This window comes from Lotus japonicus, chromosome 2, assembly GCF_012489685.1.
Source record: "Lotus japonicus ecotype B-129 chromosome 2, LjGifu_v1.2".
In the NCBI taxonomy this organism is placed as follows: Eukaryota; Viridiplantae; Streptophyta; class Magnoliopsida; order Fabales; family Fabaceae; genus Lotus; species Lotus japonicus.
The window spans coordinates 63,119,932-63,147,208 of record NC_080042.1 but is presented as its reverse complement, the minus strand read 5'-3'; the positions used below and the strand labels follow the sequence as shown (position 1 = coordinate 63,147,208).

Here is a 27,277-nt window from a genome sequence, read left to right as displayed (position 1 = left end):
AAATGCTTCAGAAATTAGTGAAACCGAATGTTTAATAAAACTATTCAAATCACAAATTGATTTCTGACCTTGGTTTTGGGATTGGTCCTTAGACCCTTTTCCCGAACCACTTGCATTCGCGTTGTCGTGCTTTTTGCCTGAACGGCAATCCCTCTTGAAGTGGCCTGTTTTTCCACACTTCCAACATTCTAGTTTCGGTTTCTTGTTAGAACCGAAACTTCCTTTGTTTTTCTTGAAAGCACGCTTCTTTCCTTTGTTTCTATTGTTATCGTCCTTACCACCCTCTTCGATCATATTAACCGAGGGTCCAGCAACTTCTTTTCCTTTTCCCTTGTCACCCTCCTGCGCCCTTAGAGATTCTTCTATGCGCAAGTGACTTCCAAGTTGAATCAAAGACAAGTCGTCTTTTCCATGTTTCAAATTGTGTTTGAAATCCTTCCACGAAGGAGGCAACTTGTCTATGATACTTGAGACAGATATTGTTTCATCCATCATCAATCCGTGTTGTGTGAATTGTCCAAGGATTCGGAGGAGTTCATTGAATTGTTCCATGACAGACCTTGTTTCAACCATCTTGTAACTGTTGAAATCGGTTACAAGAAACTTTTTACTAGATGAGTCCTCTGCCATGTACTTGAATTCGAGACAATCCCACAATTCCTTTGCAGATTCCACGTTTTGATAAACATCAAATAAGGGATCAGACATACCGTTAAGAATGTGCCCTCTGCATATGTAATCGTCATTCTCCCACTTTGATCTGCGCCTTATATTTTCAACCGTGTCATCCTCCAGAAGTTCTGGAATTGGTGTAGACAGGACATACACCACCTTCAACGCTGTCAACATGAAGTGCATCTTCTTCTGCCAACGCCTGAAGTCTTGTCCTTGAAACTTGTCCAATTTTCCGAAATTAGTAGTCATCTCCTTGACGGTGCTTCCTCCAGTGCTTCCTCCAGCCATGATTATCAGAGATACTTTGTTCGTTTGTTAGATATTGGGTATGATAATCCTGGAAAACTTCGAAGAATCGTGTTGAACACTTTCCGAACAAAGTATTTCGACCCTATTCTTGCCTGGGTTCACGAAATCCTTGTTGGGATAATTCTGAAGATCAATCTGCTTCAGGCAAATGAAGAACAGATCAAGAATGTAGAACGTATTTTTGGTTTCTGTTTTCTATATCTGAACTGAGGGCCAAATAACTCCTTTATAAGGAGTTTGTTTCAGGAATTGAAAAAACGGTTAATAAAACCGAATTCCTTTTCAAAAAATTTCGAACGGGGCGCTGCCCCGCACCCCGCCCGGGGCTCCGCCCCTTGGAACCCCGCAATCTAATCACGATCAATTATGCGTTGGCTCAACAAGCGTGCGCTCCGCACTACCCTAACTCGTTTCCGAGCTTAACGCATAATTGCATCGGCCTTCAATAAATCACATTATTACTAAAATCCATTAATGATACTAAAATCACCAACAGGTCGGTAAAAGATTATATAGCTAGACAATACTAATATTGATGATGCGTTAGATCCTTTATTGGTTTCTTGATGGTACCTAGGTTGGTGGGTATCTTGCGAGCTGTGCAGTACCTCTGTCATCGTGTTGTGCATTCTGGGATTGATCAAGACACACTTGACCTATACTGCACTAGAAAAATGTCATGGTCCATCACAAATTGTATAACAACATGATGTAGGAGGTACGTCCAAGCCTGTACAATACTACCAAGTCAAAGATACTCAAGAAGGGAGGGAGATGATGTCTTGAACTATATGATAAAACTATCATCTGTCATAAAAACTATCTCTTTGAGCTCCGCTAGGGTTTCTCGGCGGCCTCTCCTGTGAGACCTGCTTCCAAGGCCTTGTGCCTCCTTTCCCTCCCACTCCTGTGGGATCTCCTGATCCATTCCCTGATGGATCCCTGGCACAACATATCGCTTCGCCCCGATGAAATCTAGGAGTTTCCTCTCCTTCTCGACGACTCAGATGTGCAACAAAGAGAAGAATGGTGGCTTGTTGGTAGGGTTCACACCCAACAATCTGTCAACAATCGGGCTTTTAAGTCCATGGTTACGTCTGCCTGGAAAACAAAACATGGATTCGAAGTCAGAGACATCGCAAAAAACCTTTTTACCTTACGTTTTTTCTCTGAACAAGACAGGGACAACGCTCTGAAACTAGGACCCTGGAACTTTAACCACAACCTCATCATCCTCAGGGAGCTGGCCCCGGACGAGAACCCGAAGGAAGTTGTGCTGGCCCACACCCTATTTTGGGTTAGGGTTTATGACCTTACTATGAATCTGCGCTCAGAGCAGATGGCTAAAAAGCTTGGAGATTTCTTGGGCACTTTTGAAGCCTGGGACAGCAAGGAGGAGCAGCGCTTGGGAAACTCTCTACGCCTCAGGGTTTGGTTAGATGTAACCAAGCCCCTCAAGAGGGGAACGGTGATTCCCAAATCTGGTAAACCCCCTCTGCGAATCCTCTTCAAATATGAACGCTTGGCAGATTTCTGCTTCGGATGCGGAGCCTTGGACCATGTCCTCCGCTATTGTGATGACAAAGAAGATACTTGGCAGGAGGAAGATGAAGCGAACCTCCCCTATGGACCTTGGGTGCGTGCTTCCCCACTCAAACCCACGAATACTACAGTTATGAGACAAGAGGGTAGAATATCCCTGGCAAAGAAGAACCTTTTCACTGAAGCAGGGAACAGCTCTACCGTACCAGGCTCCACTCACCCAAAAGAAAAAGATTCTGGAATAATGCAGGAACCCACCAAAGGAAGTGAGGAAGTGAACAATGAAACTAGTGGAGATGAAGGGACCGCACTAAATTCCACCGGCAAAGACCCAAAACAGGGGACCACTCCCTTAAAGAATCCCACCCCCATATTAAATGTGGAGTTGGGTCTAGTGGAATCATTGGGTAATTTCTCTCTTCACAACGAGCAGGCCTCTTTGCAACCCCCAAAGCTCATTAACTCCCCCATAATCACGACAAACCAAGGGGAAACCACAATAACTGTTTCTCCCCATGACCCCAACAAGACGCAAAAACTGAGGAAAGAGCAACAGGACAACGCCCCAGACCCGCAAGAAAGCGATGTGGTCCCCAAAACCCCACCGGAGCCAATTGTGGCCAGAAATATGAAATTGTGGAAGAGAAAGGCTCGGGATTGCCCAGAGGAAAAACACAATACCCATGTTAGCCAAGGAGACCTGAAGAGGAAAGACTGTGTTGAGGATGAAACCTCCCTCATGGATACAGATCCTGCACCAGCCCCACAAAACAACGATTATCATCGGTGGAGACTGCCCAGCAGTCCCGCCGGTCCCAATGAAAATCTTAAGCTGGAATTGCCGCGGGCTTGGGACCCCGGAGGCAATTCGAGTTGTGCGACAACTCATCCTCTCTCAAGCTCCCACAATCGTCTTCCTCATGGAGACAAAGAAGAAATTTACAGAAATCCAACGCCTCCGTCGCATTGAAGGTTTTGATAGAGTTTTTGCAGTAGACTGCTCTGGTACAGGTAACTGTCAAGCCGGAGGATTGGCCCTTTACTGGAACTCAGGACTGGACCTCTCTATTCTCTCACACTCTCTCAACCACATCAACTTCCAGTTTCCCCTTCACCATGTCAACAAAACAGCAATAGGTACGGGATTCTATGGTCATCCAGAAAAGCAACAAAAATGGAGATCATGGGAACTCCTCCGAAGCCTTAAACCAACAAACCACCTTCCCTGGTTATGCTTCAGAGACTTCAATGAAATTCTTTGCCAAGATGAAAAGAAAGGTGGCCTTGCCTGGGATTGCAACCAATCTATGGCCTTTCATCAGGTTATCACAGAATGCAACCTACAGGACTTGGGATTCTCCCACCCTATCTACACTTGGTCCAACAATAGACCTCTTCCCCACACCATCGAAGAGCGTATAGATAGAGCCCTGGCCAACAGCAATTGGCAACAATCCTGGAAATCCATCCAGGTCACTCACATCCCAAGGTTTGACTCCGATCATTCCCCCATCACAATCTCCTGCTCCCTCAAGCAAAAAAAGAAAAGAAAGCGAGTGAGACTCTACAGGTTCGAAGAGATGTGGCTCAAAGATGCAGACTGTAAAGAAGTGATTGCTACAAGCTGGAGGCATACCCGTGGAGGTGCAGATCGCCGTCTTACTGCCACAGGAGCTAACCTCGATGCTTGGGGCGAAGCTCGTTTTGGTAATCCTACCAGGAAGGTCAACAAACTAAAAGACAAGCTGAAATCCTTACACGAGCAAGACCAAACTGAAGCAGTTATTCTGGAGACCAAGAAGACAGAAAGTGAACTCCATGAATTTCTCCAACATGAAGAAATTTTTTGGTGCCAAAGATCGAGAGCGTCGTGGCTGGCTCACGAGGACAAAAATACAAGCTTTTTCCACAAGAAAGCTTCACAGAGAAAATCCAAGAACACTATTGAATCTATTGAAGATGACAGAGGCAACAGGTTTGTGGAAGATGAGGACATTGCAGAGGTCATAAATGCTTACTTTGGTAATCTCTTCACGACCTCCACTCCCCCTTCTTTGGATACAGACCCTGCGTCCCTTGTACAAGGAAGGATCACTGAGTCCCACAAACTCATTTTGAACAGCCCCTATATTAGTTTGGAAGTAGAGGAAGCATTGAAGTGCATGCACCCTACAAAGGCCCCAGGTAGCGATGGAACCCGAACACTCTTCTACAAGAAGTTTTGGGACATTGTTGGTGAAGATGTCACTGACCTTGTCCTCCAAATCTTAAATGGCCAGAAATCCCCCAAAGACATTAGCCACACTCTTATTGTCCTCATCCCAAAAATCAAGAAGCCGACTCATACTAGCCACTATCGGCCCATTAGCCTCTGCAACACTCTCTTCAAGTTGGTAACCAAGGTGATTGCAAACCGCTTAAAGCTCATTCTCCCGGATATTGTATCTGAAAACCAAAGTGCCTTTGTCCCGAACCGTTTGATCACGGACAACGCATTGGTGGCCTTTGAATGCTTTCACCATATGAAGAGTAATAGAAGCAGGTCTGGTAATATTGCACTCAAACTCGACATGACCAAGGCCTATGATAGAGTTGAGTGGTCCTTTCTTGAGCGCACCCTAACTCATTTTGGCTTCCCCCCTCAGTGGATCAAGGTTGTGATGGGTTGTGTGAACACCGTTACTTTCTCAGTCTTGATCAACGGTAGCCCTGACAAGTGTTTCGCTCCAGGTAGAGGTCTTAGACAAGGCGACCCTCTATCACCCTACCTCTTCATTCTCTGTGCAGAAGTTCTCTCAGCCATGTTCCAGCATGCTATTGCCTCAAAGACCCTCTCAGGTATCCGTATCACCCCAAGAGCCCCTGTAATTTCACACTTATTTTTTGCAGATGATAGCATCATATTTGCAAAGGCTTCCACTCAAGAGGCAGCAACCATCCTTCACATTCTCCACTCCTATGAGGCCGCTTCAGGGCAAAAAATAAACCTTGATAAATCAGAAATTTCTTGGAGCCGTGGTGTCCTCAAGACCCGAGTGGATGAACTCAAACTTCTCCTGCAAATGAAAGCCGTGGCAAGCCATCCGAGATACCTTGGCCTCCCAACTCTTGTGGGTCGGTCCAAAACCCAAGTCTTTTCCTTTGCTCGTGATCGGGGGTGGAAAAAGTTGAAGGGTTGGAAGGAACGCACCCTTTCTAGAGCCGGACGGGAGGTGCTAGTCAAATCAGTAGCACAAGCTATCCCTACCTACATTATGGGATGCTTTGCTCTCCCCAACTCTCTTTGCAATCATATTGAAAGCCTTATAAGCCGCTTCTATTGGGGAGGAGATGTGGACAAAAGGAAACTTCATTGGCTTAGCTGGGGGAAGATCACAAAGAGGAAAGCAAAAGGGGGATTAGGCTTCCGCAGCATCAAAGAATTTAACCAAGCTCTTCTGGCCAAACAATGGTGGAGGTTGAGAACAAATCCCAATTGTTTACTTGCTAGGATCCTGAAGGCTAGATACCACCCTTCTTCTGAGCTAGCAAATGCCCAAATTGGCTATCACCCAAGCTACACTTGGAGAAGCATCCTAGGAGCAAAATCAGTGATAGACAATGGGTCAGCTTGGAGAATTGGAAACGGTAGATCAGTTAGAATCTGGAAAGACAAATGGTTGCCCCACATGCTAACACCAAGGACTGGGATTGGAATTAATACTTCAGATATGCTTCCAGTTTGGGTCTCAGAGCTAATAAACAATGAGACACATACGTGGGACACACGCAAGATTGCTGAATTCTTCACCCAACCAGAAGCGGAAATGATCCTCAAGATTCCTCTACCATCACAACCAAGAGATGACCAACTCATGTGGACCCACACTAAGCAAGGCATCTACTCGGTCAAGTCGGGACACCATTCCATTCTTTCAAGCAATGATGAAGCCTCCACCTCTAATCCTACTACAAGCTCCATTTGGTCTAACATTTGGGAGGTTGATATCCAGCCTCGATGCAAAGAGTTCATTTGGAGAGCAGCCCAAAACGCTCTCCCTGTGAAAGCTAACCTGATTCGAAGAGGCATTCACACTGACCCCATTTGTCCCATGTGCGGCGATGATAGAGAATCAACCTGCCATGCTATTCTCACATGCCCCGAGGTTAGAGCTATCTGGTTTTCCTCCCCTCTCGGGCTCCATATAAATCTAACAGAGGGTATGAGTTTCAAAGAGTGGCTTGAACATCTGCTGTCCCATCTCCCTAATACTGGTCAACAATGGCTCTTCTCAGTGGCATGGGCCATCTGGAAAAGAAGAAACGCATGGCTCTTTGAGCAAAAGCGTGTGGCCACTGATAAAGGTTTTTTCCTCGTTGTTTGTACTGCTTTTGGCTAAACCTTTATGATTCAATCATAGTAAAGCAGATACGGGTTTATCGTCCTCAGGGATTGTGTGAACATTAGTTCCACCAGTTAAACATTGATCTGAGCGGATACAAAGATGTTGAATAAATTGTTTTTATGGTTTTGAATATAAGGAAAGCGGTAAAAGAATGTTTACAGGGATAACAAAGAAGAAAACGTATTTAGAATGTATTCCCCTAATCCTCTAATTTCTTTCAACTCAAACACTTTTGTAATGGTTCATTTCATTTATGATGCCGAGAGCTATCCACCTAACTATCCCTAGCCTAGGTGAATCTATCAATTAGAATTCCTAGACGTAATCCCTTACCATCTAGAAAACCCAAAAGGAATAATATAGCTCAACTTCTCTCTCAAAGACATTCCCAATGATCAATTCATCCTAAGACAAGGTACCCTAGGCTTGCAAGTCTCCGTTGTCACTCCAGAAACTCTTGTTAGAACTCAGAACCCCACCTGTCATGTGGAAATCCACTATTGCTCCTACCCAAGATATTCTCACCCTAAGACAACTAGTTCACTGAGTGATTTCTCTCTTTAACCGGACCCGCAATTATCTCCCGATCTCATGCTAGTCCATAGGAATCTAACACAAACCAATCAATACTTGAAGCGAAGAAAGTAAAACTTTAACACACAAATTGTGACCTAAGACATAGGCGTTCTACCTTCACTGAACTGAGCATGCACTAATTCATATCAACCTTCCGATCTATTTATAAATTAGTGGAACTCTTTTGATTATCAATTGATAGGTTAGAAGCATGAAGCATAGAAAGAAACACCATACATGAAATATTTCCATTTACATCAATGAATGAGTTTAGAACAAATCAAAGAATCAAGTTTCAACAAGCTAAATACAAAAATAGAAACAACATATACAAGGGATAAGGAAGAAGAGATGAAACCCAGAAGAACGGCGAAGGATCCACGGCGATAGAAGCTTTCCCAAGCTTTCCATCGCCTTCGAGAGGTTGTCACGGTCCTTCGGCGGTCGTCGCCATGCTCCGGAGCTTCAATCCATCAATCCTAAACCCAAGGACCTCTCCTCCATGAAGCCCAAGCTCCCTTGATCTGTTTTGGTGCCAAAATTGAGAGAATTTCTAAGAGAATAGGAGAGATCCCTCAAAAATATGATTTCTGGCCTTTTATACGTGTTTGAGGCGGCCACAGGCGCTCAGCGCCCTTTAGAGGCCGCTCAGCGCCCCTGTTTCTTCAAGTTGAAGAGTTTCCACCGTCATGGGCGCTCAGCGCCATATTTTGGGCGCTCAGCGCTCTACTTTCTTCAGGACAAAGATTCCTCAGCTTCTTAGGGTGCTCAGCATCTCCAAGTTGGTGCTCAGCACCCAGCCTCTCTAAAATTGCACATTTTTACTTTAAACTTGGATTCTTCATGAATTTCTTTCCTACATCAAAATCCAAGTTAAACACATGAAATATATAATGTTTACACAATTTATAAGTTAAAATTATGTATTTACTAAACTAAATACTTTGGGGATAAAATGATACAATATGCAAGCATACAAGTCAAATAAGTGCTTAAAATGATTTTCAAATATACGTAAAATGAGCACTTATCAGCCACTGAACAAGTCCTTATCCAAGCATCCAGAATGGTGACCCCTGAACCAGAACAAAATCAAAGCCAGTCGAACCAATCCCCCCCGATTCCCCCTCGTTGGAAGCCACCAGGAATAGGAACGATCAAAGGGAATTTTGATGCCTCCATTCGCGAAAACAGGGGGACAGGACTGGGACTGATCTTCAGGGATCATGCAGGAAAACTCCTTGCGGCTGGTACCTCCTTTCTCCAGACAGAATTCGAACCAGTTATTGGAGAGGCTATTTCTCTTCGAAGAACCATCACCCTGGCCGGAGAACTGGGTTTCCATAACCTTGAACTGGAATCTGACTGCCTTCAACTTGTCCAAGCTTGGAACAGGACGACCCCTCACAACAATTACCTGGCCTCAGTTGTTCAGGATTGCAAATCACTTTCTGTCTCCCTAAATTTAAGTTGTTTGAATCATTGTAATAGATTGTCCAATGCTGTTGCGGACTATCTAGCTAAGTTAGCTTTTGAGCACCAGGATCAGATTTGGGTAGGATTTGATCCCCCTGGTACATCTATTTTGATCCAGCAAGATACTGCTAGTTGTACCCGTTTTGAGGCTTCTACCTCTTGATTAATGCTAATTGGAACTTAAAAAAAAAAAGTCAAAGATACTCAAAGAACGAACAAAGGTCTCTAGTCATCATCAAAATTAGCATTGCCATAATTTGTGTTGGTGACACTTAACTTAAAATATTACCATTGGCCTTAACCCTTTAGGCCAAATCTAGCTTTCAACCAGCCTTTTGCACAAGTGAATAGCATTAACTTATGCAATACATGACAAACGTTAAAACACTAGCTTCAAGTCATTTAACGTGATTGCTCTTTGACTCATTAAGTCGACATGTTCAGAGTTTATTCTTGTATTTGATATTAGAACAATAATGATATATACACACCTCATTTTTCAAACACTCAATTTTTACCACTTTTTATTTCTATCTCTCTCCTTTTATCATCCATCACATATCATACTTTCTCTCTCTTACTTTTTCTTTTCTTCTTATCTCTCTCCTCATTCCATATCTCTCCACCTCAAAAAGAAGTGCGAATAAAACATTATTCGATATAAGAATGGTATTCGGTGATTCCCACTTAGACATCACATCATGCTTTTAAAATCTAACATCAAATGAGTAGTATGATGGTGCAACATATATAGCCTAGACGATATTGCGATTTGCTTTTCTTGAATTTGAACCCCAAAGCTTCAGTCACTATTATGAGTAGTACTCTGCATCCTATATATATACTAGGCATTGCAAAGTATGCTGTGTACTATTAATGATTTCTTTGACGAATTTGCAAAATTGCCTAAGAATTCAAAATAATAATCAAGTTTAAGATAAAATTAGTCAATACAGCCTCCCAACTCTTAGATACACGTCTGTCCGCTGTAAGATATTCCATGCACTGACTATAGTGTCTATATATTTGTGTGTGAGAGAATATGTGGAAAATCACAAAAGCACATGCTTGAAAATTTTGATTGAAGTATCAGCAGTCAATATTGATGGGTAAGTTTTCAGAATCTTCATAAGCAATTATTATTTCAAGGAAATTAGCCAAAGTCTGAATCATCTATATCACTTTCTCTATGAACAAGAAAACTTTACTTCGCAAACAAAGGTTGCTTGGTTTGAATAACCTTTCTCTTTTCATTTTTATTTTCAGATTTTTATATTAAAAAATATTTTACTTTTTTTTGTTATAAAATAAATAAATTAATTAATTAAAATATTAAGTAAAAATGTGTTTGATTTAATCATTATCAATAAAAAAATTAAAATGTTTCTATAATAATACAAAATAAATTAAACTTAAATTGATATAATCACTACCTTCGTCTTCCTCTTGTAACTAAAAAAAACACTACCACCTATCCACAGTGGCGGATCCAAGACCCCGGGGTCAGGGGGTTCAAAATTTTCAAATGAACAATAATAAAGCTTTGCATAATTACTCTAGAAAAGGATTAAGATAATCTACCCCGATTTAAACAAACTGTAGATGATCTCATATATAAATAAAATGTTTCAATCCACATCTTGCAGTCCCTTATTGAACTCTTGACAATTCTGATCCCTTATTTTTTTTTGGGGAAAATATTTAAATCTTTGGCTAATAAAGAATTTTAAAGATCAACTAACATGCATTTACACAAATGCCAGTCTGTATAAGCAGTCAACAGTGACCAATGTTTAAGAACAAAGTTACAAAAACATACATTAAGTGATGAAGATGATTTGATTAACAGCAGGTAAAGTATCTAATCTTGTAGTAGTTTTGCGGTCCTCTGAGCTCTCTACATCAAACTATAGGAGAGTTTCCAATCAATATATATTGTTTCTCTACTTGACAAATATCCTCAACTGGTCAACTCATGGAACTCTATCAACCAAATTAAGATGAGATAAACCAAATAGCTAATGGATTTATCAACTAAAATTCAAAGGATATGTTCAATTAATCAAAATACAGAGTTCATATGAAGCCTATATGGCAAATTAGAAATCCAGAGTCCCACATTGTTTGCTCTCAATGCTCTTTCCACCTTCATTTCCATCCTCACCACCAATACCACCCCGACTCTGTCCAATTCCCAACTTAGGCAAACCTCGATTCAATCCATCAAGTAGAACACAAGCTTTGCACTTATAAATAGTGAGATTTCTTAGTATTAACAATCATTGACCTGTATAGTTCTATTTTCTATTCACTCACTCAATCCCTCAAACAGTTTGGAGACTTACCTTAAATTGAGCCAGGTAATAACAAGAAATAAAGAAGCCAAGAGAACAAAGCAAATAAGCTGCTGCACTGCCTACCTATTTGGGGAAACCAAGGAACAAATTAGAGATGCTTCAACACATGTAGGACAGTGATATAAAATAAAACAGTAAGACTAGTTTTTTTCGGGTAAGCCAAATACTTGTATTGAAGGGCACAAGGGGTACCACCCATGGTAAATTACAAGTAAATAGAATAGAAAAGAACCAAGAAGAACAGAAAAGCAGGAATGAGAAACAGGGCAAAAACAAAGCCCAAACCAGAGAGATTTCAAGGAGGAAAAAGGGATAAAAATAAATAAAGACCAACGAGCTCCTAGGAGATAGCCAGCGTGTGATAAGCAGCACAAATCATAGATCAGTATCCCTTGCAACTAACAAGCATTCCAAGGCACCAATCAACAATCCACACAACCCCAAATTAGTGGTCTAATCAACCTTCCACACACCCCACAGCAGCAATAAGCGAATAAACAGGAGCCAGATACACCACCTACTCATCCAGTGTAATGATTGGGGTCTGCTATCACAATGCTCTAATGCATAATAATGGTTGGACCAGCCATTGTCAGGCCTTTATCTGACTGATTTCAAAATCTGATTCCACATTCCCACTTTGATTTCAAACAAAACAGCAAGATAAAAGGGAACAAAGCAGCAAAAGGGAAAACAGAGCAAAGGAAGGAACAGCCGAACAGGGCCATCAGAATTCAGAAACAAAGGTTGAAGATTAAGTATCAGCAACTTCAGATCAAGGCAATAAACTACAGATCAAGGGGTTTTCAATTTTTGGGTTTTCAATTTTGGGGTTTTAAATTTTGGGGTTTTCCAATACCTAAACCTAAGTACCTAACTAACCTTCAACAGCAGCAGAGATGGAAGGTGTCAGTGTCGGTGGTGTCGTGGTGGTGCGTTGTGCGGCCGGTGGTGCTGTGGTGGATTGGTGGTGGTGCGTTCGTGAATCGTGAGTGAGGTGAGGTGAGAGAGAGACTGAGAGTGAGAATGAGTGCGTGAGAGAGAGTGAGGCTGTCTGGGACCTGGGTGCAATTTTTCAATTTCAGGGGGTTCAAAAAAAAATTACTATAGGGGGGTATGTAGGAATTTTTTTTTTCAGGGGGTTCAACTGAACCCCCTGAACTGAACGTGGGTCCGCCCCTGCCTATCCACCACCACCGTCGCCACCCTCCACCACAGCCATTGGTACTACTGCCAACCTCCACCACCATCATTTTCATCTCACTGCATGAATCAATCAAAACAAACTTTTTCTAAATATCAACCAAACTTTTTCAAAGCCTACACAACGTTATTCACGTAGAAAGAAAACAACATTCGAATAGAGCAATTTGCCAATTTCAAGATGCTTAAACATATACTATTTAATACAACTCACTCCTAAAAACCACCATGTAGATTTTTCTTGCAGGATTTTTCTTCAAAATTTCTTACAAATTCTTAGTTTTTCTTGTGAATTTGAAATTAGCAGAAAAGATCAAAGGAAAATTATTTTTTGTTGGTTTTCCTAAAAAATAATCATAGGAATTAGCATTAGGAAATTTGATAAGAAATAATTGTAGGAAAATTCATGGGAAATGTACAATCTAGCCTACAATCTAAACCTACTGATCCCGAATGTATAAACACTTCTAACTCCAAGAAAAGAAGGGGAAATACTTAACATCGACTTCTCATAGCTGATGAAGACTTGGAAGCTAGCCTGCCTTCTGAAAGGATAACAACCAAAAAATTGCTGCATGAAAAATTGTAGGAAAATTCATGGGAAATTTACCCATGGATTTACCTACAATTATTTCATGAAGTCGAGAAGCTAGGGTCAATGATTCCTCCACAAGTATGTACAAACACTCCTAACTCCAAGAAAGGAGGGGAAGCCCTTAACCTCAACTTCTCCATAGCAGATGAAGACTTGGAAGCCTTGTGAAAGGATGACAACCAATTAGATGGTGCGCCTTACGAGTTTGTTTAGGTACAAGGCCAACAAGGAACAATGGAAAGGTGATGATGTGCTTGAGGATAAAGTGGAGTGGGCATCATTTGTAACCGCTACTGAGGTAGTTGTGCCATTTCAAAAACCTACAAGAGAATTGGAAAAACACCTTAAGCCTATCTATACCACGTCAATGACAAGCTCATGTCAAGGGTATCTGTCGATCCAGGGGCCATGCTCAATTTGATGTCGTTGTCCACTTTGAAGAAATTGGGAAAATCCTCAATACATGTTGAAATCAGCATGAAGATGTCTGACTTCACAAGAGGATCGTACGAGGTATGTCGGGGTGCTAATTGTCAATACCACGATATGCCCCATGGCTAGCCAATCTTCTTTCTTTGATGTGGATGGTAAGCCCAGTTAAAATGTGTTGCTAGGAAGAGATTGGATCCACCCAATATTGTGTATGCCCTCCACTTTGCACTAAGGCTTGATCTTTTGGGACATAGAATTAAGATCTTCCTAGAAAATAAGAACTCATTCGCTTCGGATGTTACAATAGTCGAAGCAGTCATTTATTCTCCGAAAATTATGTTGGTCATGCTCACAATAAATATACAGAGAGATAGAAGAAATAAGTGATAAAGAACAGTCTGAATTACGGTCATATGAGGTTCTTAATGAAGAAACAACATAAGTTGAATCAAGATGTACTTGACAGGTTAGTCAATTTACTGGAAACCCCAGTCAAATCGGAAGATCCATTTAGTGAAAGAGCATTATTGGAGTTGGATTATTCATCCCCCATAAGAAGACACATCCCAAGCTTTGAGGCTCATGATCCTTTGAAAGAGTAGGTCAATCTAGGGATTGAACAAGAACTTAGAACCACTAGAATCAGTGGTCTCTTGTCGACAAAAGATAAGAAACTCATCATGGAGGTGATTCGAGAGTTCCAAGACTTTTATTCGTGGAACTACCATTAGATTCCTAGGTTATCCAGGGAATTAGTGGAACCTCGATTGCCTATAAAGGATGGACTCAAGCCCCACAAGCGACAACCAAGGAGATTCAACCCGGATGTGTTTCCTGAAGTCAAGGAAGAGATAGAAAGATTACTCAACACATGGTTTATTAGAAACAGCTCGTTATGCTGAATGGTCACCAAGAAAATGGGCAAGTGCGAGTGTGCACTGACTATCAAAACCTAATTTAGCAACACCAAAGGATGAATATCATATATATATATATGCAGTCGATATGCTAGTGGATTAGATTGCGGCTAATGGTATTATCTCGTTCATGGATGAGCATTTTGGGTACAATCAGACTTTCATTTCCAAGGAAGATGTTCCCAAGATAACATTCAAATGCCTCAATGCTCTTGGAATTTATGAGTGAGTTGTCAAGTCGTTCGGCTTGAAGGATGTCAGAGCCGCCTACCAACGGTCAATGAACTTAATCTTCCATGAGCTCATCGACAAAAGTGTGGAAGTCTACATAGATGATGTAGTAGTCAAATCAGTGGATGTCACCGCCCATGTTGCCGATATACGACAAGCATTCGCCAAGATGAGACATCATGGCCTCAAGATGAACCCGGCTAAATACATGTTTGGTGTTTCAGTATGGAACTTCTTTGGGTTCATAGTGCATAACCAGTCATATAGGTGGATAAAAACAAAGTCAAAGTTGTGTTAGAAGCAAGGCCTCTCACTAACAAGAAGGAGTTGCAAAGCCTCTTGGGAAAAATTAAATTCCTAAGGAGGTTTATTGCCAATTCGGATGGTAAACTCAAAGCTTTCTCACCTTTGTTGAAGGCCTAAAACGCTGAGGAATTTACCTGAGGAGAGAAACAAGAAGAGGCATTTAGAAAAATCAAAGAGGCATTGTCTAAGCCACCAGTGCTCATACCACCTCAACTTGGGTTACCCTTAAAGTTATACATAGCCGCATCAAAAGAGTATATCAGCAACCTGTTATCTCAGGATGTTGAAGACATGATTGAAAGGGCTATCTACTATTTAAGCAAACAACTATATAATGCAAATCTTAGATATACTTTCATCGAGAAGTCATGTCTGCATTTGTATTATCCGTGCACTAAACTTGAATATATTTACTGCCTAAAGAGGTCAATGTTTTGAGCAAAATTGATATCATCAAGTACCTGATTAACATGCATGTCTTGAGGGGGAGATTGATGAAGTGAACAAATTAATTTGAATTCCTCCGCGTTGAACTATACTCCATTACAGGGCATAAAATGACAAGCAATAGCTGGTTTCCTACTTTAACATCTCATGCTAGAGGTAAATGATCCATGAAAAGAGACTCAAGCATATGTATATCTTAAACCATGGATGTTAGCCTTTGATGGAGCTAGGACTTGCTCTAGGGCAAGAGCAGGTGAAGTCATCAAGAATCCAAAAGGGCACAATAATTACCAACTGATAACTCAAACAATAAGACTGAACATGAAGCACTCATATTATGGTTGCATTTATTGACACTTCTCAAAGCTCAGGCTATCCACATGTTGGAGATTCTCAGTTGGTCATCAAGCAAATCACTAGAGAGTTCAAGTGCAACTATTCTAATTTAGCCGAATACCACGAGAAGACCTACAATTGTTAGGAAGTTTTGCCGATATCACAATTATGCACGTCCCTAGGGAGAATAGTTGCGAAGCCAATGATTTGCCCCAGCATGCATCTGGTTATAGGCTGCTCACCCATGTACGGGAACTCATGCATGAGAAATCTTTCTAAGATGTCGATTGGAGGGATGCACAATATAAAAAATCTCATATTTCCTTTCCTTTGTCCATTTACTTTATTTCCTTTACTTTTCCAGCCATTTGCTTATATTTCAATCATTACTTTATATCTCCAGCTTTACTTTCAGTCTTTTAAGTCTTTATTCATCCATTTTAGTTGTTACATTAGTTTCAACTTGTTACCTCTTCTTCAACCTCTCAATAGCAATCACTAAGAGTTTTTTGGAGTGTCTTAGGAACTTGCATTAATGAACATATATTTCTCGAGTAATCGCTTGATTAGAGAATCATTACGTTGGTTTTTCCATCCGACGTACACGACAACCAGATACTTAATATATGTGAACCGGCAAGAGTGTAAAGTAAGTTATCATAACTATTATTGAATACTTTATTAATTTTTCAAAGTAAATAATCACTATTAAAATGACTCTTTTATTTTAAAGAAATGAAATCCAAATGTGTTAACTTGTTTTCCGCCAAACCCATAATCCTTTATTTTAACTACTTCTTGCATTTGGCTATTTAGCAAAACCCATGCATGAGATTATATATTCTTTATAAATTATAATACAAATAAGAATATGCCTTTATTAAGAAAAGCATTTTTCAATGTTTGTATATCGGAAAAGGTAAACTCTATCATGCCAAACAAATTAAGGTAAACAAGGTTGTGCAGTCTTTATCAAATTATGTTTTTGTATGTAAAAGAGGGAGAGAGAGTTTTGTGGCTATCGTTTTGATTGTCCCCCACTAACTTATGTTGGGTCGGCCATTAGCATGACACTGCTTCGTGGGTTTCTCACGTTTGAATTGGCCTCTATCCTCTGCTATACCTTCGTACATGTCTGTTGGTTTTGGTTGTAAAGTGGTCAGATCATTCTTCTACTCTACTATACTATACCTTCCATTCCAGCTTAATTGAGACCCAATAGACATACGAGTTTTGTAACAGTTTTTTACTAACAAAAAATTAAATTGTCTGAAAAAAATACAAAATGAAAATATAATTGTGAATTTGTGATTATCTGAAATTATCTAAATTGCATGTGTGTTTTTTTTTCATACAGGAATTTTGTGGAGGTTTTAAATCTTCACAGTGGTGATGTGTTTTTTTTTTCGTGACATACCGTAAAACTTGTATGCTTGTTGTGTGTCCTATTGTTCTGAGATACACAAATCATTTCCATTTCTGATAAACACATCGGGGGTTGTTTTACAAAATAATTATTTTTTTTTGTTACACAAAATAATTAGTTTGGTATTACTACGTACTTTAATTTTGTCATTTTTAATTAATTTTCCAAGTTTACTCTATTTAATATTTTTTATATCATAAATTAAATATTAAATAATGTGATATAATAAATTTAAAATTTTCATACTAAATTTTATATGATTTAAAAATATACTCATTAACTAACATGTAATTCTAGATTTTTCCTACTTACCAAAAAAATTGCAATTCTAAACATTTATTACTTATATTTTAAATATATATGTGTGTGTGTGTGTGTGTGTTGTGTGTAGTGTGTAGTGTGTTTAACGTAAAATTATCTAATGAAAATAATATCATTTGCTTTTTTTTGAACGAATCATTTTCTTGAATATATGAAATTTTGAATAGATAATTGACCCAATAAGAACTTTGACTTTCAATTGCCTTTCCAATATTGTCTCTCATGCCCTGTTTTAATTTTTCATTCATGGCCTGATAAAAAATTAAAAATAGAAGAGAAAGAAAAAAGAAAAAATTACATAAATCTCTCTCTTTGTTGGTTAAATTGAAAATAAGAAGAGACAAATATTATAGTTTTTGAAAACTATTTTTTGTGTTTAAAAGCTGAAAAAAATGTGAAAATTCTTTGTCATACCATGTATTCAAAAGCTGCTTTTGGATACAGTTCTCATTTTCAGTTTTTAAAACTAATTAAAAGTCAAAACAACTCAGAGATGTTTTTGTTTTTATTTTTCAAATTTACACCAAAAACAAGCTCATAGAGTCTCTCTCTACATTATATTTCTTATTATCCGAGCGAATAACTGTATTTAAAGCCTTGAATATGCTCTTAGGAATCATTCCATCCTAGATTTTATTTTATTTTATCGCATAAATTTTATTAAATGAAAAAATAGAATAATTCTCTATGGTAGAAAGAAACATCTCTAATTTCTACCTCGAATAATTTTTATTGTTTCTAAGGTAATCTTGGTATCTTGTCTTGCGCCTGAACGATCCCCTATTTTTTGAATCCGGTACCGACGGGTATTATCCCCCCTAAAACAAGGTTTTGTTTTAGACCGTCTATTCGGTTAAATTGAGAATAAGAAGAGAAAAAAATACTTTTACATAAATTGACATTTTTATCTAAAATATTTATAAGTAGTATAATAATAGAGGATAGAATAGAAAAGTGGGTAAAAAAAAATCACAACTTTCTCATCTCTATTTCTCTCTTCCCTAACTCTAATCTAACCAAAGATAGTATTCATGTTTTGTTTTCGAACGCTATATGGAAACTTAAATTCTAAATAGGAAAACCTACACACAGTAGTAGATTGCTTAAATCAGACAACAATCTCTTTTACACTGTGTTTGTTTGTAGAGAGATAGAGAAGAGATGGAGGGGGAGAGAGAGATCGAGGGAGGAAGGAGGTGTCATGTGTGTTTGGTCGTTGGAGAGAGGAGGGAAGAGAGAGTTTAATTGGTGGGTCCCACGCCTTTATTTGGTCTCTCCAATTTGAAGAGTGGAAATGAACAGTAAAGGGGGGAGAACATGTGCCAGTTTTTATATTTATTTATTTCAATTCCGTCATGTTTAGTGGCGGTTTTAAACCGCCACTTTCTTTTTTTTGCATTTTCTTCACATTTTTTGTGGCGGTTTAGAACCGCCACTATATGCTTTTTGACTTTTTTATTTTTAAAAATGTTTTTTTATTCAAAAGTTAATTTTTCTCTCTCTCTCTTCCACCTCATTATTCTTCATCTCTCTCTTCTTTATCTCTACCATACCAAAGAACCTCTAAATCCACTCTATTTCTCATCTATTCCTCTATACTCAACTTCTCTCTTCTCTACTCTCTCTTCCCTATCTCCATCTTCGCTACCAAACAAAGCATTAGAGTTAATTTTCCAAGAGCATGACCAATTGCAATAAGAAGCTAAGTCCCAAAAGTATCTCCAATTGAAGGCAATTAATACTTACTCTGCCATTTCTATTATAAAGCTCATATATATATATATATATATATATATATATATATATATATATATATATATATGAACCTTCCTACATTTTGCATATCTCATACTAGTCATAATTTGACTCAGGAATTTCCAAGAGTGTATCTGATAATCAATTGCCTTTCCATTCTCTCTCATGTCCTGTTTTTTCTTACTATACAACAAATAGATGACAATAAAATAAAATAGAGACACAGAAAATTTAAACGTGGAAAAAACTTCTCAATATGAGAAGTAAACAACCACGAGCACGAACTAGAGAAGTAATCCACTATAGAAAAATAATGATTACAAAATAATGTATCATAACATCAAAATATTCACCCAAAAAGGTGGAAACAAACCCCCAAACAAAAAGGGAAAAACTACACCAAATAAAGATGGAAAATAGGAGGCAGAAAAGAACCCACAACACAAGGGTAAACCATCCAAACAGTAAAGAAGATAAAATCCCATATAAAAAAGGTTAGAATAAAGAGCTCACAGACATGAAAGACATACTAAAGTTTTAGCCAAAACGGAGAACAAACGATGTAGCAGAAAATCTGTAGGAAAAAAACCAATACTTTTTATTTTTCTTCTAAATGATGGTTCAATTTCTAATTTGATAGTCCAAAAATGTATTTGCTTTGCTTGTCTTAAGTTGAATATGACATATGACAAGATTAAAGAAACAAAGTTAGCAGCATTTAGAATAAATAAATTGTTACATAGACAACGATTATTATCGGACTATAGTTCTTCTACATGATTATGTAGAAAATGATGGTAAATTGGAGCTTATTCTAGAGAAGTCAACTAAACTATTCTCGTTTCTCTCCTGGGGTGACCTGTCAAATCATCAAGAAAATGTACCTGCACCTTTCTTTGAGAAGAATGCCAACTTCCTTAACAACCTCGGAAAAAATCTGTGGGAAAACAATTGGGAAATAGATGGGAAAGAAAAATATTTGGGTAACCCATCTCCCAAATTACTTAGTATAATAAGGTAATAAATTAAACTATATTTAATCAAATTAGAGAATTGTTTATTTTTTTTATTCAATTTCTTGTTTTAAAAACAGGGATATAGTTGATGCGGTGGTCTACTTGCATCGTGAGAAACCAGGGCTCCGTCCAAATTTTGAGCTAAATCATATTTTTATGTTTGATGATCTGCGAGCCAAACTTTCCATGAGTAAATTTTTTTCTGAATTTTTTTTTTAAGATTATCTATATAGAAGAAGAGTATTAAAACAATTTTTTTCCTATTTTATATTTGTATTTCAATTCCAAGGTCGTAGTGACGCTGAAGGATAGAGAAGACCCGAAATCAGAAAACAACAAGAAAAAACTCCCAAACTTGATAAGGTTGGGTTAGGGCTTTTTATTTATTTTTGTGTATCACAAGGACGTCATCCCTTCGAGGAGATCTCGTCTCTTGACACATGTCAAGGGAATATTGACCGAAGGACAACGTCTCTTAGTAAGAGTCTTCTTAATAAAAATATAAGTGCTGAAGCTAAAGATTTAGTCACTCATCTATTAAAGGTTGATCCGAAACAAAGGTCATTATCATTCTCCTTGTTTTAATTCTCCTTCTTCTCATTGATTGATGTTGAAACTATTATTTGTTATTTGTCACTGTTAGGTACGCTTATTTGTGTGTTTGTTGTGTAGGCCGGATGTATCCGTTGTTGTCTCTCATCCTTTATTCTGGACTCCAGAGATGAGATTAAACTTTTACGCAGAAGAAGCAAACAAACTGAACTCAACGCTAGCCCACAACAAAGCACAAGAGAAAAAAAAAGCGTGATTGTCAACTTGACCAATACTCCTGGACTGTCCATTTCGATTTCAATCACGGTCATTACCTCGAAGAGTTCAACGAGAAGCAGCGGAAAAATATTTTTGTCCATTGGTATATGATTTGGTTAATGAACTTGTGATGCCACTTGTTGGGAATTGAGTGGCGTAGTGGAAAAATAACAAGTACAAAAACTTCTATTCAGTTGTGAAAACCTGGACAAAATAACTCTAGAGCAAATCCAACTCCAACGATGACAGCAAATAGATGACAATGAAATAAAATAGAGACACAGAAAATTTTAACGTGGAAAAACCTTCTCAATATGAGAAGTAAACAACCACGAGCACGAGCTAGAAAAGTAATCCACTATAGAAAAATAATGATCACAAAATAATGTATCATGCATCAAAATATTCACCCAAAATGGTGGAAACAAACCCCCAAACAAAAAGGGAAAAACTACACCAAATAAAGATGGAAATAGGAGGCAGAAAATAACCCACAACACAAGGGTAAACCATCCAAATAGTAAAGAAGATAAAATCCCAAATAAAAAAGGTTAGAATAAAGAGCTCACAGACATGAAAGACATACTAAAGTTTTAGCCAAAACGGAGAACAAACGATGTCGCAGAAAATCTGTAGGAAAAAACCCAATGCTTTTTATTTTTCTTCTAAATGATGGTTCAATTTCTAATTTGATAGTCCAAAAATGTATTTGCTTCACTTGTCTTAAGTTGAATATGACATATGACAAGATTAAAGAAACAAAGTTAGCAGCATTTAGAAGAAATAAATTGTTACATAGACAACGATTATTATCGGACTATAGTTCTTCTACATGATTATGTTGAAAATGACGGTAAATTAGAGCTTATTCTAGAAAAGTCAACTTGTACTCTATGGAACTATTCTCGTTTCTCTCCTGGGTTACCTGCCAAATCATCAAGAAAATGTACCTGCCCCTTTCTTTGAGAAGAATGCCAACTTTCTTAACAACCTCGAAAAAATCTTATGTAGGAAAACAATTGGGAAATAGATGGGAAAGAAAAATATTTGGGTAACCCATCTACCAAATTACTTAGTATAATAAGGTAATAAATTAACCTATATTTAATCAAATTATAGAATTGTTTATTTTTTTATTCAATTTCTTGTTTTAAAAACAGGGATATAGTTAATGCGGTGGTCTACTTGCATCGTGAGAAACCAGGGCTCCGTCCAAATTTTGAGCCAAATCATATTTTTATGTTTGATGATCTGCGAGCCAAACTTTCAATGAGTAAATTTTTTTTCTGAATTTTTTTTTTAAGATTATCTATATAGAATATGAGTATTAAACCAATTTTTTTTTCATATTTTGTATTTGTATTTCAATTCCAAGGTCGGAGTGACGCTGAAGGATGGAGAAGGCTCGAAATCAGAAAACAACAAGAAAAAACTCCCAAACTTGATATGTTTGTGTTAGGGCTTCTTATTTATTTTTGTGTATCACAAGGACGTCATCCCTTCGAGGAGATCTCGTCTCTTGACACATGTCAAGGGAATATTGACCGAATGACAACGTCTCTTAGTAAGAGTCTTCTTACTTCGTGTCTTCTTAATAAGAATATAAGTGCTGAAGCTAAAGATTTAGTCACTCACCTATTAAAGGTTGATCCGAAACAAAGGTCATTATCATTCTCCTTATTTTAATTCTTCTTCTTCTCATTCATTGATGTTGAAACTATTATTTGTTATTTGTCACTGTAAGGTACGCTTATTTGTGTGTTTGTTGTGTAGGTCGGATGTATCCGTTGTTGTCTCTCATCCTTTCTTCTGGACTCCAGAGATGAGATTAAACTTTTACGCAGAAATTGCAAACAAACTGAACTCAACTCTAGCCCACAACAAAGCACTAGAGAAAAAAAAAACATGATTGTCAACTTGACCAATACTCCTGAATTGTCCATTTCGATATCAATCACGGTCATTACCTCGAAGAGTTCAACAGGAAGCAGCGAAAAAATATTTTTGTCCATTGGTCTATGATTTAGATAATGAACTTGTGATGCCACTTGTTGGAAATTGAGTGGCGTAGTGGAAAAATAAGAAGCACAAAAACTTCTATTCAATTGTGAGAACCTGGACAAAATAACTCCAGAGCAAATCCAACTCCAACGATGACAGCAAATAGATGACAATAAAATAAAATAGAGACACAGAAAATTTTAACGTGGAAAAACCTTCTCAATATGAGAAGTAAACAACCACGAGCACGAGCTAGAAAAGTAATCCACTATAAAAAAATAATGATCACAAAATAATGTATCATGACATCAAAATATTCACCCAAAAAGGTGGAAACAAACCCCCAAACAAAAAGGGAAAAACTACACCAAACAAAGATGGAAATAGGAGTCAGAAAAGAACCCACAACACAAGGGTAAACCATCCAAACAGTAAAAAAGAAAAAATCCCAAATAAAAGAGGTTAAAATAAAGAGCTCACAGACATGAAGGACATACTAAAGTTTTAGCCAAAACGGAGAACAAACGATGTAGCAGAAAATCTGTAAGAAAAAAACCAATTCTTTTTATTTTTCTTCTAAATGATGGTTCAATTTCTAATTTGATAGTCCAAAAATGTATTTGTTTTGCTTGTCTTAAGTTGAATATGACATATGACAAGATTAAAGAAACAAAGTAGCAGCATTTAGAAGAAATAAATTGTTACATAAACAACGATTATTATCGGACTATAGTTCTTCTACGTGATTATGTAGAAAATGATGGTAAATTGAAGCTTATTCTAGAAAAGTCAACTTGTACTCTTATGGAACTATTCTCGTTTCTCTTCTGGGGTAACCTGTAAAATCATCAAGAAAATGTACCTGCCCCTTTCTTTGAGAAGAATGCCAACTTCCTTAACAACCTCGGAAAAAATCCTATGCGGGAAAACAATTGGAAAATAAATGGGAAAGAAAAATATTTGGGTAACTCATCTCCCAAATTACTTAGTAAAATAAGGTAATAAATTAACCTATATTTAATCAAATTATAGAATTGTTTATTTTTTTTATTCAATTTCTTGTTTTAAAAACAGGGATATAGTTGATGCGGTGGTCTATTTGCATCGTGAGAAACCAGGGCTCCGTCCAAATTTTGAGCCAAATCATATTTTAATGTTTGATGATCTGCGAGCCAAACTTTCAATGAGTAAATTTTTTTTCTGAATTTTTTTTTTTTTAAGATTATCTATATAGAAGAGGAGTATTATATTTTTTTTTTCCTATTTTGTATTTGTATTTCAATTCCAAGGTCGGAGTGACGCTGAAGGATAGAGAAGGCTCGAAATCAGAAAACAACAAGAAAAAACTCTAACCTTGATATGTTCGGGTTAGGGCTTCTTATTTATTTTTGTGTATCACAAGGACGTCATCCCTTCGAGGAGATCTCGTCTCTTGACACATGTCAAGGGAATATTGACCGAAGGACAACGTCTCTTAGTAAGAGTCTTCTTACTAAGAGTCTTCTTAATAAGAATATAAGTGCTGAAGCTAAAGATTTAGTCACTCATCTATTAAAGGTTGATCCGAAACAAAGGTCTTTATCATTCTCCTTGTTTTAATTCTCCTTCTTCTCATTGATTGATGTTGTAACTATTATTTGTTATTTGTCACTGTTAGGTACGCTTATTTGTGTCTTTGTTGTGTAGGTTGGATGTATCCGTTGTTGTTTCTCATCCTTTCTTCTGGACTCCTGAGATGAGATTAAACTTTTACGCAGAAGTTGCAAACAAACTGAACTCAACTCTAGCCCACAACAAAGCACTAGAAAAAAAAACGTGATTGTCAACTTGACCTATACTCCTGGACTGTTAATTTCGATATCAATCACGGTCATTACCTCGAAGAGTTCAACGAGAAGCAGCGAAAAAATATTTTTGTCCATTGGTCTATGATTTAGATAATGAACTTGTGATGCCACTTGTTAGAAATTGAGTGGCGTAGTGGAAAAATAAGAAGCACAAAAACTTCTATTCAATTGTGAGAACCTGGACAAAATAACTCCAGAGCAAATCCAACTCCAACGATGACAGCAAATAGATGACAATAAAATAAAATAGAGACACAGAAAATTTTAACGTGGAAAAACCTTCTCAATATGAGAAGTAAACAACCACGAGCACGAGCTAGAAAAGTTATCCACTATAGAAAAATAATGATCACAAAATAATGTATCATGGCATCAAAATATTCACCCAAAAAGGTGGAAACAAACCCCCAAACAAAAAGGGAAAAACTACACCAAATAAAGATGGAAATAGGAGGCAGAAAAGCCCACAACACAAGGGTAAACCATCCAAAATGTAAAAAAGAAAAAATCCCAAATAAAAGAGTTTAAAATAAAGAGCTCACAGACATGAAGGACATACTAAAGTTTTAGCCAAAATGGAGAACAAACGACGTAGCAGAAAATGTGTAAGAAAAAAACCAATGCTTTTTATTTTTCTTCTAAATGATGGTTCAATTTCTAATTTGATAGTCCAAAAATGTATTTGCTTTACTTGTCTTAAGTTGAATATGACCTATGACAAGATTAAAGAAACAAAGTTAGCGGCATTTAGAAGAAATAAATTGTTACATAGACAATGATTATTATCAGACTATAGTTCTTCCACATGATTATGTAGAAAATGATGGTAAATTAGAGCTTATTCTAGAAAAGTCAACTTGTGTGTTTGTTGTGTAGGCCGGATGTATCTGTTGTTGTCTCTCATCCTTTCTTCTGGATCTCAGAGAGATGAGATTAAACTTTTACGCAGAAGATGCAAACAAATTGAATTCAACTCTAGCCCACAACAAAGCACTAGAGAAAAAAAAGCGTGATTGTCAACTTGACCAATACTCTTAGTTTGTCCATTTCGATATCAATCACGGTCATTACCTCGAAGAGTTCAACAACAAGCAGCGGAAAAATATTTTTGTCCATTGGTCTATGATTTGTTTAATGAACTTGTGATGCCACTTGTTGGGAATTGAGTGGCGTAGTGGAAAAATAAGAAGCACAAAAACTTCTATTCAGTTTTGAGAACCTGGACAAAATAACTCCAGAGTAAATCCAACTCCAACGATTACAGCAAATAGATGACAATAAAATAAAATAGAGACACAGAAAATTTGAACGTGGAAAAACCTTCTCAAAATGAGAAGTAAACAACCACGAGCACGAGCTAGAAAAGTAATCCACTATAGAAAAATAATGATTACAAAATAATGTATCATGACATCAAAATATTCACCCAAAAAGGTGGAAACAAACCCCCAAACAAAAAGGGAAAAACTACACCAAATAAAGATGGAAATAGGAGGCAGAAAAGAACCCACAACACAAGGGTAAACCAGCCAAAGAGTAAAGAAGATAAAATCCCAAATAAAAAAGGTTAAAATAAAGAGCTCACAGACATGAAGGACATACTAAAGTTTTAGCCAAAACGGAGAACAAACGACGTAGCAGAAAATCTGTAGGAAAAAAACCAATGCTTTTTATTTTTCTTCTAAATGATGGTTCAATTTCTAATTTGATAGTCCAAAAATGTATTTGCTTTGCTTGTCTTAAGTTGAATATGACATATGACAAGATTAAAAAAACAAAGTTAGCAGCATTTAGAAGAAATAAATTGGTACGTAGACAACGATTATTATCGGACTATAGTTCTTCTACATGATTATGTAGAAAATGATGATAAATTGGAGCTTATTCTAGAAAAGTACTCTTGTTGTTGACGAGTTCAAGCTATTGATCATGCTTCTCTCTACTTCTTTATCATTAAAATCTATCTTATTTGTACCTAGAAGTTCTTTTACTCAGTCCCGTAATTATTCACTACCCTTCAGTTTTCATATGGGGTTTAATGTGCTTTTTGTCTAGGGGTGGTGGATGCAGCTTTGGAAGTTTTTTCTCCGATATTTGGATGTCGTTTCGCCTTTTTAAAGTGAAACCACTTCACAGAGGGATACAAACCCACTGTGCAACAGAGGATGGCAAAGCCTTTAACAAAAGCTCGAGTGTTGGAATGCAATTGTGAAGGGGTGACATTAAGGACCCTAAAAATACTACACTCGAAATTAGCCAGTGTAAAACAGATCCTCAAATTCTTAAACATAGTATCATACACAAAAGTAATTCT

The 27,277-nt window shown here is 37.7% G+C and overlaps 1 protein-coding gene across 1 annotated transcript; it reads left to right on the top strand.

Moving 5' to 3' along the window:
• Positions 1 to 2,071: 2,071 nt before the first annotated feature.
• LOC130736815 (uncharacterized) lies at positions 2,072 to 9,126 on the top strand. The gene is made up of 3 exons (XM_057588597.1): positions 2,072 to 3,389; positions 3,538 to 6,870; positions 8,522 to 9,126. The coding sequence occupies exons 1-3, from the start codon at positions 2,072 to 2,074 to the stop codon at positions 9,124 to 9,126; spliced, it is 5,256 nt and encodes a 1,751-aa protein (XP_057444580.1).
• The last annotated feature ends 18,151 nt before the right edge of the window (positions 9,127 to 27,277 follow it).

Excerpts from the sequence above, each read along its gene's own strand:
- LOC130736815 (XM_057588597.1), top strand. The coding sequence starts at position 2,072 with ATGGTTACGTCTGCCTGGAAAACAAAACATGGATTCGAAGTCAGAGAC. Across the intron at positions 3,390-3,537 it reads GCGGGCTTGGGACCCCGGAG|GTAACTGTCAAGCCGGAGGA; the intron begins GCAATTCGAGTT and ends GCTCTGGTACAG. Across the intron at positions 6,871-8,521 it reads GCGTGTGGCCACTGATAAAG|CCACTGAACAAGTCCTTATC; the intron begins GTTTTTTCCTCG and ends AGCACTTATCAG.